The 16,807-nt window shown below is 45.7% G+C and overlaps 1 protein-coding gene across 1 annotated transcript; it reads left to right on the top strand.

Moving 5' to 3' along the window:
• The first annotated feature begins 2,083 nt into the window (after window positions 1-2,083).
• On the top strand, window positions 2,084-6,930 carry CBX8 (chromobox 8). Its single transcript, XM_083353027.1, has 5 exons — window positions 2,084-2,430; window positions 2,985-3,028; window positions 3,213-3,278; window positions 3,401-3,467; window positions 3,724-6,930. The coding sequence occupies exons 1-5, from the start codon at window positions 2,362-2,364 to the stop codon at window positions 4,558-4,560; spliced, it is 1,083 nt and encodes a 360-aa protein (XP_083209153.1). The 5' UTR covers window positions 2,084-2,361; the 3' UTR covers window positions 4,561-6,930.
• Window positions 6,931-16,807: the final 9,877 nt, after the last annotated feature.

Below are 16,807 nucleotides of genomic sequence, written 5' to 3'. Positions count from 1 at the left end.
TGGAAAGTATTTAAACTTAAGCGAAAACAGCTGGATTGCTGGCACTGCTTTTTGTTGCTGCGAAAGTCGACTTTGTAATTCAGAACTGGCGTTTTTAGAAGGGAAGATGTCTCGGTTGCTTTTTTTTTAATAGACTCATCAATCCTCCCCGCCTCTACCCGCTTCCCGGAAGTGTGTTAAAATTACATATACCGATAGACTGACGATAGGACTTGGTTTTGCATTTTAATGTATTCGATCGCAGAGAGTTAAGTATATTATAGACTCTCTAGATATTGTTATAAAACTATTGCCTGAACACTAGTATACTTCTATGAGCTCTTTGGTTTTCATTCCAACCCATCAGTGTCAGAAAATGAAAAGTGTGGTGGGGTACAAAATCAGATCCCCTCTGATTTTAAGCAGAAAAGCAGAGTAGAGCAGGACTAACTTTAAGCTTCTTTCAGATCCAAATCAAAATGATTCGTGGCAACTGGATTGTTGGCGGGGTTAGATCGTGATCGCAATTTCTTCACGGAAGCATACAAGTGCATCTTTTGGTCACATCTAGCATTTCCAGAAGTAAGGAACATGTCGGGAAACCCTATGGCTTTTCAAGACTCTGAAGGGCCTTCGGGTTACACAGATGTATAAGTATAGGTAACCTTTTCTTGATCTCACCAGAATTTACGGGGGGGGGGAGATAATTGGTCTTTATGGAAGTTTCTCCTAAGTAACCCTAAGCGCTAAACTCAGAGACTTAAGGGTGGAAGGGCCAACATTCTTTTCGGTGGGTAAGTAGCTTTTCTCTCAGGACGTAAGTTATAAGCCACTACAGTACACTCTGTGGTATTTCTGCGTCACACACTCACTCAGCAGTGTGTCTTTCGCTCATCTCCCCGCGTCTTTGTGGTTCTCACAGAAAATATGCTGAAGTCAACGTTCACCGAGTTTATTTCAAAACGTCGCAATAAAAAGAAAAATAGTTGCATTTCTCCACTCCTCTGCAGAATGCCAGATGAAGGGGAAATTGCACACCAGCGGGAAAGCGCAGGGGCCGGTAGCTTTCTCAGAGCGCACCGAAGTGGAGCCTGGGAGGCGCTCTTCCTAGAGATTTGCATAGATCCAAGACTGTCGGAGAAAGTCCCGTTCTAGTTGGATCTATGGGGAACAGTTCGGAGGAGACGATTCTTCCCGGAACCACTAGAAAAGAGACGGGGGAGGGCGCTCTGTGCGGCTGCTTCGACTGTTCAACTCATTGTGTGCACGGGTGTCCACCCACCCGCGCCTCCTTTTCAGGAAAGTCGACGGGCTGGAGCGAGGGAGAGCAGTTTCGGAACCTCGGTTATTCCGGCCCTGCCACTCAACCCCCCCCCCGAAGAGAGACGTTAGCCGAGAGAGAAGAAGGAATGGTATTACGTGGTCGGCATGTCTCCTCCCTCCGCTTTTTGCAACAAACTCGATCCACCATGCTCCAGAACCAATGCTCAAGATCGAGCTCCCAATGCGTCAATGCCCAGATCCCGAGACTCCCAGGATCTTGGCCTCCTCCTCTCCCCGAGATTAATCGGGCACGGGCACCTCCTCTCCTCCACCTCGTATTATTCCGCCCCCTGATTACTTGCAGGGGGATTTTCTTTCCAGGCTCAGGGAGGGGGTGGCCGTTGTTTATTTAGCTGGAGTAAGGAAGTCGATTAAAAAAGAAAGAAAAGCTTCGCCTGTCTCCAGGCTCTATAAATGCCATTGATTTATTCCCCCCCACACACACACATACACACGAGGGGGGGGGAGGGGGTTGAAATTGGGCTAGCGGATTGGAGGAGTGCGACGAGCGAGGCTGGGTATGGAGGAGGAGGGGTGGGGAGGGGGGCTCCCGCTCCCCTCCCTTCCCCTGCCTCCCCTTGCTTCCCCCACCAGACAGCTGAAGACCCCCTCCGTCTCGCTCTCTCCCCGCAGCCGCTCCGGAGCTCCCCCTCCCAGCTCCCCCTGCTGGGGACGCAGCCTCCCTGCCCCCCTCCGGGATCCCTGCTTCCTTTGGCTCCGCCCCTTTGTGATTGAAACGCCGATCACGTCGCGAGGAGGCGGGGGGGGGGAGCGGTGGGAAGGGAAGGGAAGGCTGGGGAAGAGCCGAGCCGAGCCGAGCCGGAGCCGAGCCAGGGCTTCGGCAAGAGCGGCCTCTCCCTCGGACGAGCGGGCGGGCAGGCAGGCAGGCAGGCAGGCAGGCTAAGCCAGCAACAAGTGCGCAGGCAGGGAGGCAGGCGAGGCGAGGCGAGGGAGGGAGAAAGCTGACGTCAGCGAGCGGAGTATTATGGTCTGGGCTGTGCTGGCTGCCGCCGCCGCCGCCGCCGCCGCCGCTTTTCTGCTGCCAGCGGCCGAGTAAACATGGAGCTCTCCGCCGTGGGCGAGAGGGTCTTCGCGGCCGAGGCCTTGCTCAAGAGACGCATCCGGAAAGTAGGTGCCCCGGCGCCGCCTGGCAGCGCAGTCTCGGCTTTGTGCGCGCGGCACCGAAGCCGCCAGGCCCGCCCGAGGCCGCAGGCAGGCAGGCGGGCAGGCGGAGGAGCGAGGCTCCGCGCGGCTCCCTCCTTTCTGCAGCAGCGCTTTGCTGCCTGCCGCTCCCCCTTTCGGCTCGCGCTGCGCAGATTGCCACCATCTCGAGCGTCGCGGACCCTTCTCCCCACCCCCGCCTTAAATGCATGCACGTTTTGGCTGCTGCGGCTATCTTTTGCTGCACGCAGCTCTGCATGCATATTGGATCCCGGGTTGCAGCACGCCCCCTTTTCATGCATGGATAATTATATATATATATATATTTTCCGCCTTTGCAGCTTAGCTTGCCTTTGCATTTTCGTGGCATGCTTTGGGCTGCTTGCTTTTTTTTTGTTTTTTAATTGACGCATGCGGTCGGGAGTACCTTTGATTTTTAGAGCGAGTAGGTTGTAACGCCGTTCATTTAGTACGCTCTCCTGAAATGCGGGCTCATTTGTTTCTTCTTGACACAACTGCAGGGTCGGATGGAATATCTGGTGAAATGGAAAGGCTGGTCTCAGAAGTAAGTATAGACCTCAGTGCAGTCTAATGTAGATTGGTAGCAAAAATTGCAGGAGGACTGGAGGTAATGCTTTGTTGAGTAGGCAGAGGGACACTATTTTTTCCTCAGAAAGCTACTTTGCTGTGTTTTGGAAGATAAGGAGGGAAAAACCCTCCCTCTCTGACTTTCTTTTACTTTTTCCTAGGTACAGCACCTGGGAACCAGAGGAAAACATTCTAGATGCCCGCCTGCTGGCTGCTTTTGAGGAAAGGTATGTCTGTTTGAGGAAACCTACATCCTTATCAGAGCCATAACACTGTGTTTCAGAGCACCATTAAATCATTCTATGTCCTTACAATGCCTGCATTTATTTTTCTTAAAAACCACATTTAGGGAAAGAGAAATGGAACTTTATGGTCCTAAGAAACGTGGCCCCAAACCCAAAACCTTCCTTTTAAAGGTAAGAAAGACAAGTACAAAGAGTCATGGTTTTTTTGAGTTTCTGTTGTGATCATAATAAAACATGCAACTTTTTTTCTTAATTAAAAGGCCACATTTTGAAGAACCAGCTTCTTTTCTGTATTGTCTCTGTATTATGTGTGTGGATGTGTGTGTTTGAGTGCCGGGAGGGGGGGTTCACTCTGCCTTTAAGCTGTGTTGACATCATTGTTGGAGCATAGGACTAAAGAAGTGTAGTTGCTTTCATTCTTTTACAGGCCCAGGCCAAAGCCAAAGCCAAAACATATGAATTCCGTAGTGACTCTGCTAGGGGCCTCCGGGTACCTTATCCTGGACGATCTCCACAGGAACTCGGCTCCACTTCCCGGGCTAGAGAAGGACTGAGACAAATTCCGCTGCCTCCTCAAAGCAGCCCTACCACCTCTACCCCCAACATGCCTCGAATGGAGCCCATCCAGGAAAACAGGGTTGGGGCAGAGGAAGACCGATCTGAAGGCGCCTTTAAAAAGCGAGGTCCAAAGCCCAGGAAAGACCTACCTGAAATGGCAGAGGTTGCCTCAAAGCGGAAATCAATGGAGCCTGGTGACAAGATGGTAGTGGACTATTTAAAAGCCAGAAAATTGGAAGAGGCAGCTAACTCTGGGACAGCAAAATTCAGTTCAGGACACAGTGTTATCCAGTTAGCCCGGAGACGGGAACCTGAGTTACCCAGTGTTGTTCCCAACCCAAGGGCAGAAGCTGGCATGAAGCTGGGTGCACCTGAGACTTACCCTCCTAGACTGACCAAGCACAGGGCAGATTTCCTGGATTCCAAAGGGCAAAGTGGTTTGGACTTGGGGGCTTCTAAGATCTTGCACAGCTCTGCAAACCAAGGCAGCTTATATCGAGATGGCATAGGGACGCAGGCTGGCAGGCCTTCCCTCATCGCCCGCATCCCTGTCTCCCGGATCCTGGGTGACCCAGAAGAAGAACCTTGGAGCCCATCTCTCAACAATTTGGAGAAAGTAGTAGTGACTGATGTGACATCCAATTTTTTGACAGTAACCATCAAGGAGAGCAGCACAGACCAAGGATTCTTTAAAGAAAAGCGGTGAATTCCTTCAGAGAAGAAAAGTCATTGAAAAGCTTTGGATAGAGGTCGGCTGAATTGGGATTTTTTTTTTAACTTTTTTTTTAAACTTTTTTGGACAGGCTTGCTTTTCAAATATCTGTCCTTAATTCTATTCTTTATCTCTCCCTCCCCACCCCAACCTTGCCACCAATTTCAATTTTGTTTGAAAAAATTATCTCTAGAGTTATATTTTCTATTAGATGTAAATATGTTATTTAAAGAAAAATACATATATATATATCTATATACATACATATAAATATATATATTTCAACTCTAAGTTGTTTGTTGCTTTTTTAATTTAAGGCCTTTGAAGAAGGATATTAAAACAGAAAAGTGATGCATCTCTTGCTTCATCTGCAAGAGCTGGTGTAGATAAAATGAATGATCCTGTTAGTCAATCATAATACTTTGATTTAATTTTCCCCCCAATTATTTCTCCTTCCTTCCCACAAATATGATGTTGACTGAAAATATGGAGATATTATATTCATCTGGGGACTGAAAAAGCTCCAGGTTTTTTTTAATTGCTATATTATAAGGTGTTGCTTTGTACAATCAAGTGTGCTGTATACACAACTGTTCTGGCTGGACAGCTGAAGTAAGCACTTGACTTTACAGTATTGTCTTGCTTTGTTTTGCTCCAGTTGAAAAAAAAGTTGTTGTTCTAAAAAGTGTCCATTAAAAACAGTTGAAATATGTTTTAGCAAAGAAGTATTAACTTGAATACCTTTTCTTGCAAGGGAGAAGGGGATGTGTAAGATTTTTTTTAAAGTGTAGCTGCTGTTATGCACTTTAATATGACTGTCATAGAGGGAAAGTGGGAGTAGTAGAAGAAATTGAGCTGATAGTTTAATTTTGATTTTTCCCCCCTCTTGATCTTTTCCCTCCTCACTCCAATAAGAAAAATCTGTTTACATTCCTTACATGCCAGAAAGTTGGGAGGAAAGCATCTGACTGGTCATATTCTCAGAGTTCCTGCTGTTATTTTGAAAGTGGACTTTCCAACTTCCCCCAGTGTTTGTAGCTCCTTTATAGGCTATTATTGTGTGGCATAAAATCATTATTTCCCTCATACATTCTCAATTTCTTATTAAGGATACATTGTCAACGTCCCATGTAATGGAGTTGGGAAAGATCAGTTTCAGAGTTACCTGTTTTTATAGCTGAATTTCTTTCATTTTTAAGAAAGAAGCATCTGTTCTGATCCCCCTCCCCCCCCCAGTTTCTAAGCCAAGTGATTAAAAAAATTCTTGTCAACTTTAAGCAAACATTTAAACCATTCCTCTGCTCCCTTGAAGATGAACTCTGCTTAACTTTTCAAGAAAGGGGTTTGGTTGTGCTTTATTCTGTAAAGCTCCCGATTAAGAGGGAACATGCAGAGGAAATTGGGGGAAGGGTCATTTCCTTGGCTTTTAGCAGGTGCTGTGGTATCCCAATAGATATTGATTTAAGCATCTTTTGTTGGTTCAAAAAGCACAAATCTGCCTCACAGCCCCTAAGGGCCTAGCAGGGGGATGTGTTGACTTCTCTGTTCTTTTTCTGAATGGCTGATTCACTGGGCCCTTTTAACACACTTTCTAATTGGGGGAGTGAACAGGGCATGAAACACTATGTGTGGCCTAATGAGAAAAGACAGGGAGAAAAATCAGGTGAATGTTGCAAGAAGCAGAAAAGCCCAGGTCATTTCCCGGCTCTGCTAGAAGTATTGTTTCTTTGCCCACCTATCTCCTCCTGCTTTTTGGAGGTGGGATTTCTCCAACAAAATCAATATGGGCATTTTCTTTAGATTGTGCTGAAGAAGTAAGCCAGCTTCATTTTTTTCTCTCCTCTCCCTCCCTTTCTTATTTAAAGGAAAACTGACATTTTAAATTCCAGTCAGCTCAAAGCATTTATGTAGCTCTGCAAATCTGTTGAGTTCAACCAGGGGTGAAGAAGCATGTCAGCATATGTGTCTGTTGACAGTGATTCCTTATAGTTTAGAGCTGGCGTGGGGAAGAGGGGAGAGTGCCTAGGAGGTATCTTTCCTGGGTAGAAACAATCTTTAGTGCTCTCTCTACTTCCTCGGGTGTCAAAGGTGGTATATGCCCCCTGTGATGTGGGTTTCTAGAGGCACACACATGGGTATATAAAAGCTAGACCGACATGTGAGTGTATCTGTCTATGTACATAGTTACATTTATTGAATGTATGTGGGTGTGAGTTATTTAATTCTCTTTTAAGATTTGTACAAGGAAAAAAACATCATTGAACTGGCCTCACAGTCTCATAAGTGAAGCTTAAGTAGGTGTCTTCTGCAAATGTGGAATGTTTAATACAGTACCTGCTTTTTTGTGAATTGAAATATATATAATTCTTTGTAAATAGAGACTTGGCTTTGTTTCGTTTGTTGCTCTCTTGAGGTAAAAGACTCCTCGTGATTCACATTTCTGGGGGGCGGGTGTCGCCCTATCTTGCTCTGCTAAGAGGCTTGTGGGCAAAAGAGCACATGGCTTCATCTTGGCTCATTCCACAGTTCCTCTGATCGGAAGCTGGGCCCATTTCCTGAGTGAGGTGCTAAAATTGGGAAAAGACAGTGCTACCCCCTTGCCCTAACCAGCTGCTCAACACACAACCGAAAGGGGAGCCTTTTTGAGGCACTTCATGCTTGACCAAAATTCAGGTAGTGTAGACCAGGAATCTGACCTTGGTTGTTCTCCTACTGGATCGCTGAGAAACTGAAATAAAGAACCTTTCCCTGAGAATATCATTATGTTGCTAGCCTCTATCATTTTTGCCTGGTAATGGATGTCCTTGGACTCCAAGCTTCTTTCTCTTGGGGCATTCATCAAATGAGGTCCTACGAAGTGGAAGCTTAAAAAGGGGAGCAGTATCTGTCACCAAGATATGGGTGGAAGCTGGATCTAACAAGCATAATCTGGTGGCTCAGTGGTTAGAATGCAGTATTGCAGGCTAACTCTACACACAGCCTGGAGTTTGATCCTGGTGGGCTCAAAGTTGAGTCAGCCTTCCATCCTTCTGAGGTCAGTAAAATGAGGACCCAGATTGTTGGGGGGGGCCACAGGCTGACTCTGAAAACAGCTTAAAGAGGGATGTGAAGCACTGTGAAGCGGTATATAAGTCTTAAGTGTTATTGCTATTGCAGTTACTATAATCGAGCATGAATCAATCTATTTTCAGATGATTAATTAGTTTTACAATGTTGCTAATCTGAGTGGGAGGCCAGCCCTGCCAGGGACTTTACAGACATTCAGTTACTCCTATTGCCTTCAAGTGAACTCAACAGCCTTTGTATCTTTTACCTGGAAAATAATTAGTAAAACAATTTAATAGGACTACCCAAGCAGAGGGTTGGCAGGCTCCTTACGATGATCCAGAATCCCAAATTTCACCATAAGGGCTGTAAAGCAAAGGGCCTTTGTGGCTTCGATTCCATGTCTTCCTTTGTGATCTTTGAGATCAAACTAAAAGGCCAGGAGAGGAAAACAGGCAGATGTGAATTTAACACAAATAAAATACAGGGCTCGTTTGCCCTATTCGGTTAGGCCCGCAGAGTTAGCCTACCCGCGGCTTCTTTGTAATCAGAAATCCTAATCCCGGAGAGAAATTCTTGAGATGTCAAGAACGAAAACCACGTTTCATTCTTTTTATAAATATAGCCTTCCGTCTTTCTCATCTAGCTTTAACACTATTACGAATATAACTCTTTGGAAGTAATAATTTGCCGTGGCCTTCGCGGCCACGCACTTTCTCAGGTCTTTGCAGCTTTGCCTTGCGTGGCAGCGCGGAGAGTTTGGAGATCCGTAAAACTGGCGAGTCCGGGAAGCCTGGGAGACAGAAGCGACGGAGGCGTTATAGGAGACAAGCTAGCGCGCCTGCGCCCTTCGTGGGAAGGGGGACCGTATAGGGCGCCCCGCGATTAGAAACAATGCCAACCCTTGATCTGAAAGGTTGCTGAGCGGCTGGTTTCGCACAACCGCTAAGCTTGACTCTAAAAGACGGGTTTGCGGGTCATAATCCCTGATTTAAGGTTCTTCCGGCATGCCCCCCCCCAAAACACAATTCGGGTAGAAACCGAAAGGTCGAGTTCACGCAAAATGCCAAGGCAAGGCATGCCCACAAGAAATGGAAGCCCAAGCTCTATTTCAACTTACCCTAAGGCGCAACTCACCCTAGTCTCAGAGGCCAAATACTTTGCGTGACCCTCCCAGGCGCTAGGTGAAGAGTCAGTGGGGTACATTATCTTAATCTGGAGTAAATCAGTTTCAACTGCAGCTAATTGGTTACAGGAGTTAGAAACAGCGACCGCCACCGCGGTTCCAACGTCGGCCGCGGACTTCCCAGCGTAAAGGTGGGTCTTACGATTCAATCGCGGCACCGCCATCGATGTAATAATCACTATCTCAACGAATACCAAGGAAGGCCGTAATCTTGAATTAGCCAGCATCAAAACTCCTCCCCATTTATTGCAAAGGGGTTCTCCGCACCCCACACGGGGAATTTGACTTTAACTCCTTGTTCCCGCACCTGCTCCAGTCGGGGATCCTAAAGATCGACCCCAGCGAATCTCTTTCTCTCGCGCGTTAACTTGCCGAGGAGGAGGGCAAGGCGTCGGGTCTGTGGGGGAGGCAGATCTTTTTCTTTCTTTCTTTCTTTCTTTCTTTCTTTCTTTCTTTCTTTCTTTCTTTCTTTCTTTCTTTCTTTCTTTCTTTCTTTCTTTCTTTCTTTCTTTCTTTCTTTCTCTCTCTCTCTCTCTCTCTCTCTCTCTTTCTCTCTCTCTTTCTCTCTCTCTTTCTCTCTCTCTCTTTCTTTCTGTTAAATGGGCACCTTTCCCTTCTCCAGATTCTGCGCCAACATAATTATTGTTATTCCGGCGTGTTTTCAGTCTGGTGTATGTACTCGTGCATGTGCGCGCGTGTGTCATCAAGCAGGCAATTACCGAGTCCAGAAACACTGGTTGGGTGGGTGGGGTTGCGTCGGGTTGCTTCCCTCGCCTTGCAAAAAAGCGTCGCGTGGTCCTGGAAGGGAAGAGCCGGAACTTGGAGTGACGAGCCCAGGTTTCTCTCCTCCTCCTCCTCCTCTCTCCAGACCAGCGCGGGGGCAGAGCAGGAGGTTCCTCCCCTCCCACCAGAGGAAGAGGAAGAGGTCGAAAAGAGCCAGGGCGGCGAGTGGAGCCGGTGTTTCCAGTGCCTCCTGGACGGCTTGCCTCGATTTCGCCACCCGGCGTCCGGGGCGGCGGCTGAGAACGGGAGGAGGGCAAGGCGAAAGGTCTTTGGGAGACCGTAACTTTTGTACCCCGCGTCCTTTCTTTTCTTTTCCCCGAAGACAGCCGGCCAAACTGGCAAAACAGATCGCTGCGTGTTTACTAAGGAAGTGAACGCCGTCCTGTTGTTGCAGTCCGCTTACTCCCCACTCGCTAAGCGTTGCTTTACGGCCTCGGCGGGTAATTTCTAAGGCAGCCTTCCCCAGATCTGTTGGTGGTGACTCTGGCTTAGCAATGCTGTGAGTTAAAAGTCTTAAACACTTGGCGTGATTTTTCAGGCTGAGGAAGGCTGCTCTAAGAAGAAACTTGGCTTAAGCTAACTTGAAAAGTACCTTAATGTTTGCAAAAAGCCTTGCACCCAACATATGTGCTTGAATGTTCGGTGAATAGTGGTTGTTTTACGGGTTCTTAAAAGGCGTCCTTACAATCGATGGGGGTGGCTTGGCCCAGAGACGGAGCCTTAGTAAGCAGCTCATCTTGTCTCCAGCAGGCAGGTTAAACTCTTGCCCGGGAAAAGCTGCAGAACTGGACTGTAAAATTAAGGGTGAGCGGGCCAGTTTTAGTTGGTCCGGGTTGGGACGAGACCAGAATCTTTCCTCTCCTCTCCCCGACCTCAAAGACGCCGCCTTCCCTAACCAAAGATGGGGAGACATCATCTCCTCCCCACTTCCCCCCCCCCGCCCTTCGGGAGATCGAAACTCGGCGATTCTGAATTTGAAGGCGAGTGCTTTCAAGATGATGGGCGCATCCTGGGAAGGGGAATCGCCGCTTCTCACAACCTTCACTCTACCCGCAAGCCTTTATATTCCCGCATACAAGCGCCGGGCAGTGACTAAGGCCAGATATCCTAAGGTCTTCTCTCTCTACTGGGGAGCTGGGAGCGGCGCGGCTAAGCGGCCAGGTGCAAAGAGTAGTCAGCTGTCAACCCCCCCCCCCCTCTGCTTAGACCAGTCCTGACCAGTGGTCCGTTTTCAGCGGAAGTTTTACAGCCTCGTAGCGGATGAACTTTCTTAACAGTTATTGGAAATGGGGAGCCCTTTGGTTACCGTTCAATAAAATGCTAGGCGGCCGGTCTCGAAAAACTTAACTGGCTCCGATCTAATTGATCCTTGGAATGGGAGACTACCAGGAAATCTCAGAATTATAGCTTAACCTGTGAGGTTAAAAAAATGGATTGCCAAGAGATTTATTGGTGTATTCATGAAGTCAAGAGAACAGCTTGGCTCAACCAGTTTGCGCAGAAGACTGTACCCAGACAATGACTTATGCTTCTTAGTATGTATGTGCCTGCCTTCGAAGCCAGCTTTCCTTGACCCCGTCACCGTTTAACTTTTGGATTAAAAGCATACCCCTTCCCATTCCAAGTGGGTCCCTTTCTTTAGCACCAAGCCGAGAGTGGTGGCAGAGACCCTAGAACACTTTCTATCTTGACTTTCCAGACAGATTTGCTCTGGATTTAACAAGAAGGACAAATACGTGTAAGAGGCAAGACATGAAATATCTGTTTGACTAAGAAGGAATGGAAAAGCAAGGAATGGCTGGAGAGACCGAGAAAGGGATGTACAGAAGCCCATCTTAAAGGGGACTCCTTAGAGGCAACAGGTAAAGTCGGTCTGGAGGCAAATTAGACTCCACAAGATTTCATGAGCAGATCCATCCGATTTTCTTGGCAACAATAGGGAGGGGATCGTCCGTTTTTTTTAAAAAATTGCCCAGTGGAACTGATAGATGTGGGAGTTCATGGTGACCTCCCATCCCTCTACGAACCAGGTTTGTTTCTGCTTTTCAGGATCAGTGAAGGTCCTAGACCAGGGGTAGGCAACCTCGGCTCTTTTTATGACTCATGGACTTCAACTCCCAGAATTCCTGAGCTGACTCAGGAATTCTGGGAGTTGAAGTCCATGAGTCATAAAAGAGCCGAGGTTGCCTACCCCTGTCCTAGACAGACGACAGGACCTCTGGACAACTTCTCAGAAAAAAGAACGAGAAAAGAAAGCCCAGCGTGGAGGCTCCAGGGAAATGGAACCTGGGCATGTTCTCTAGAGAGTCGGCCAGGCAGATGGGGTCCTGCCTGGCCAGCGCTAAGGGAAGGCGAAAGCGATGCAACTCCCCGAAAACAGAGTCTCTATAATGAAGTCAAAGGTGCGTCATCTGGGCCACCCCAAACTCCGTCTCGAAAGTTCCATCGGGCAGGGCCAGACTTCAGTTGGTTAATCTGGAGAAAGTGAATCAATCAACCAAGAATAGAAAAGCGCCCTTGATCCTTGGAAAATAAGGAGCATGGGTCTGGCAACCAGGGCTGGCTTCGCTGGGTGTGGAGTCCCAGCAAAAGCTCTTTGCCACCCGACGTTAATATTTTTCAGAATTAAAGACGCCAAGCTCAGACGATCGCAGGCACGTTTATTCGTAAGCAACTATTCTTAGCTGTGGCTAAATATAGTTTGATTTGTGAGAGTGTCCTTCAAATATGAACGGACCACGGGATAACTCTTCACAGTTTACAACAGCCAACGAAGATCGGTGCCCGTTATCTCTTCTTAGCGACCGTAATGCTTGACGCTACTTCGCTCGGGATTAATCTGAATGAATGAACCTGCCTAACTTTTGTCAAGTGAAGGGGTCCTTGTTGGGCAGTTCTTCCGCGAACCCAGCCAGCTTTTTTCCTCGCTCTAAGGCCGCCTTTGGTTTTCAGGACAGCCTTTCCTCCCTGCCGCCTTCTGTTTGCGCCCCAAGAGGGCTGTCCAGGATTCCCCCTAGAGAGGACTTAAAGCAGCTTCAGCTCTTTTTTTAGGACGGCTGGATTGCGACCAACGTCTGCCACGAAACAGCGACCCCCAGCTGTAAAAGGAGAAGTGAGCGATCAGGTTTTCCTGCTCAGCCTTGATATCGCTTCCAAAATGATGACAGCTCTAATAGCGAAGGAACGGGAGACACGAACCCCAAGTTTTGGTACGGATGAGGAGGAGGACACAGACAAAACCGCGCTTCCTCTAACCCGGCCGCTCTCCAGAGGAACCACAGTACAAGTCCCAGAATCCCCCGGTCCCTTCCTTCTACTTAAGCTTGGAGTATCCGACGCGAACGATCTGCAGTCACTGGCTGAGATCACACAACTGCTGCCATAAAGGCCGGAGGTGCAGACGCCGGTTCCTTGAAGGAACCGACGGAGCCAGGTTTGCAAAACCTTCCACGCGAGCGACGCGTCATCGTGTCCCTGGGGCTTAGTAAGCAAATCTTCTGGGAGATTCCAGAGCATCCAGAACGGTCCCAGCTCCTTGCGCGACGTGACTTTTCCTGATGGAAACGGGGAAAAGGAAGAAGAGGCGGAGGAAAGGATTGTGCTGCATCCTGTGCCGATGCTCACCCAGGGGTAGTAGCACCCTGGGAAAAACTGAGTGGCTGCTGGACACGCTGTGACTATCGGAGCCTCAGGCAGCTGACTGCCATAGATGGGAGACTTCAGAAAAGTACACATCGGGGTGTACCACCCTAAGCTGGCCACTAGGGGTGACCTTATGGCGGAGCCCTACTACAGTACCAGGAAGTCAGGCTGGACTGGACACACGCGACCGAAGGAAATCCTTCTAATGCCGATCTTAGCAAGGCAAGACTCGGGAAACTGCTGACGAAGCAGGGACCCTGCATTTGGAGGAAAAGCGAAAAGCAGAACAAAGCTGCTCCAGCTGGATTTATCAGTTCCGGATTTTAATTTTGCAGGAATGTTGCCCCATTGCACAGGAACATTTGAAGTCGATTAATCTAGCAGCGTTTGAAGAATCCTGGATTCAAGGCTTCATCATAGCATATTTTAAGTTAAAGGCTACAATGATAGTGATTTCTTTGCCATTCTGGTTATCAGTGTTCTTAATCTTGCTACTTACAGTATAATCAGCCTTCCAGAATCCAGTTGCTGTTATAAATTTTCCAGCCAAAATTAGCCATGAAAAAGGAAAGTCAGGCGTGTTAGAATAGGAATATTCTTGTGGCAAGATGGGGGCCAAACGAATAAAAAATTTTAAAATATTATTCTAAATAATTTGCACATATATTAACCCAGGAAAATGTACTGTAAGGAACTGCTCTTGTATAGACAGCAAGGAGCAGTTAGAAATTTAACTTCTTTACCAATCTCTAGCTTTGTTAAAGTAAAATAAAAGTAAAAAGTAAAATAAAGTAAAATAAGTCAATTGGATCAAATCTTCATTAGCTTGACCAAAGTATGAACTATTCAAAAGGCTTGAATAGTCCTTAAATGAAACAAGCCAAGTTTCATATTTCAATCCTCTCAACTTTTATGTCCCATTCCTCCTCAGGAGATTATTTCTATGTTTCCTTTTTATGGTGTAATTAAACAGTTGCTAATTCCAAAGACAGGTTCCAAATGCACCACATCATTGATGTGACATTAAAAATGCATTTTTAGACCTCATTTAAATTTTCTGATAATGAAGTATTCTAATTCATTTTTTGTCTACTTTTACGATTAATGCCATCTGCAAATTATAACCCAAAATACCACAATCTACATAACCAGAGGTAAAATAATTGCTTGAAACTTTTTTCCCCCACTAGGGATATTTGATAGTTCCTCATTTGCTGTACAAGGGCCATACAACTTTCTGGAATATTTGTGAAAATTATCAGTTCAGTGCTGAAATGTCACACACCACCACAAAGAAAGGATAAAGCAAACTGCATAGAGAGCATCCCAATCCTATTACCGTAGATTTTTTGGGAGGAGGGGTTGTATTAATTAGTACTCTGAAAATCCTTTAAGAGAACTATATGTTACTACATCAGTGGCTATACTCTTTAATAATTGTTCAAGATCTTCACATCTGCTGATTGAAGCCTCCAATGTTTCTTTCTCTCATTTACTACTTCTGAAGCCTGTATCAGCAGGTACTTTTATACTGGCAAAGTTAAAGAAATATTCTGAAAGCTGAAATTATATACAGAAGCTTGGAAATAAAACCCATACAATGCAGTGTGATTTTATTAAATAAACATGTATAAGATTGCATTGTCAGTAAAATATGTGTTATAAATGAATTACTATTTTAAGCTTAGGTTTAGGGAAATAAGGTCATAGTGAAAAGACTATCCAAATGAAGCAGAACAAGCCAGTCAGTTAAGTTAAAAAAATATTTATTGATACTAAAACAGAGAATTGAAAGTTATACAAAAACTGTCCAGCCATAATGTAGTCTAAAAGGTCTTTTAAGATGGGAAATAAATTAAAGAAATAAAACAAACAAGATAGTAATCTCAAGTCTAAACTAGAGTAAGTGGTAAGAAAAATGGGGAGATAGACATCACACAACAGAACCAAGTAAGCTACACAGCCAGGGTCAAACAAATAAACCCCAGTGCATCAGTGAACCCACAGTGAGATCAGTGGACAGACACTGCTGTCAGCCTTATTTAATATTCTGCCTGGAAAGTCTGTCCCACTCAAACAAAGAAGCTAAGCTTTCCCAGGGTAATAACATCCCCAACTTTTGTTCTCTTAGTATAAAAGCAAAGAAGCAGCTCCAGTTAAAGCAATTAGAAAATGTCATACAAGAACTATTTGGCTTTTTTAAAAAATGGAACATACAGTGGTTGACACACATTGCAAGAAACACTGAACCGATTCTTAGGAGTCTCTTGCAAAGGCATTTCGCTGAGCTTGGAACAGAATAGAGTGAATATTTATTGGAGTAGCAGAAACACTGTAATATAAAGTAATTCTGTTCCCTTTAGTTTTTGGTACTGCAGTTATTAATGTTAATCGCAAGACTAAACTGAGCCCTTTTCCTCAGTGTAAACAGAGTAACTAAGTTACTCCAAAAGCAAAAATATTTACCCGATTAATGCAGTAACACAACAGTTATAAAAAGTTTTTAAAATGTAGAATAGTAGCAACAGAACTCTTAAAAACAATTTGTTACATAGATATAACACGCACAGAAGAGGAAGAGCAACAAGGCTAAGAAAAACATGAAAGGGTAGGCTTTGACTATCAAAAGGGGCAGTGATTATCATCGTTCAATTATCTACCCATTACTGATAAAATTGAGTCCTTAACTAGTGAACTCACATGCATCATCTGCTTATACAAAGTTTTGGAATTCAGTTGCATACGCAATATACAACTAAGGAAGAATATGCCAACTTGCTCATTCAGATAAGATATTTAGGACTTTAGACTTTGAAACTGAAATAGCTGGTTAACCAAAAGGCACAGCGTTTTGAGCTTCTGAAGAAGAACATTTCAGTTTTCCAAACAAGCTGGAGATTAGAAAGAAGCTTGTTTTAAATGGAACCGACTGAAAACCAAAATTAAGAATCTGACGTTGTAGACAAACCCCAAACCCCCCAAAAGGAGGAATGCATCTCTGAGAGAGGAAATGGTTGCACATTATAGATTACAGTTGGGAAAAAAATGAGTATAGAAAATAAACAGAAGCAGAAGCAACTTGCGAAACTTAAAGAACAACAAGACAACATTGCATGTAGGCTAACAGAAGCAGCAGTCCAGCAAGAGCAAAGTAATACAGGTGCATATGCATGCATACATACATAGGCAGCATAGCAAGGACCTGAGAAATTGGACTGGGGACAACAGAACTTTGTGGGAGGAACTCCCTATTTCTGAAACCACCAAATTCTTCAAGTCCATAAGCAATATTAGCCATTACTTTAATGGAATTTTCTTCCTTGGGAAAAGATAGTAGCTTCTACAACAAAGGGTGTGGTGGGTGGGTGGGTCAAAGGGAAAGCTGACTTCATATAACTGAATTGCTGAGTCTTCTGACTCTGCTCCAGAATTTTAGTTCTCCACAGAGACATCTACTTTGGCAGAATTATCAAAATATTGTCAACATGCATCCAGAACTAAAAGGCACACGATAGAAATTAAAAAGAATTTAGCCAAGGACAGCTCCGACAGGAGATGCACAACTAAAAAGCTGAGACAGCAGGC

The sequence above is a fragment of the Vipera ursinii genome (genome assembly GCF_947247035.1).
Source record: "Vipera ursinii genome assembly, chromosome: 2".
Taxonomy (NCBI): domain Eukaryota; kingdom Metazoa; phylum Chordata; class Lepidosauria; order Squamata; family Viperidae; genus Vipera; species Vipera ursinii.
This window is presented reverse-complemented; position numbering and strand designations above follow the sequence as displayed.

Coding starts and splice junctions, on each gene's coding strand:
- CBX8 (XM_083353027.1), top strand. CDS start 2,362: ATGGAGCTCTCCGCCGTGGGCGAGAGGGTCTTCGCGGCCGAGGCCTTG. Junction 2,431..2,984: donor TCAAGAGACGCATCCGGAAA/GTAGGTGCCCCG, acceptor ACACAACTGCAG/GGTCGGATGGAATATCTGGT. Junction 3,279..3,400: donor CTGGCTGCTTTTGAGGAAAG/GTATGTCTGTTT, acceptor AACCACATTTAG/GGAAAGAGAAATGGAACTTT.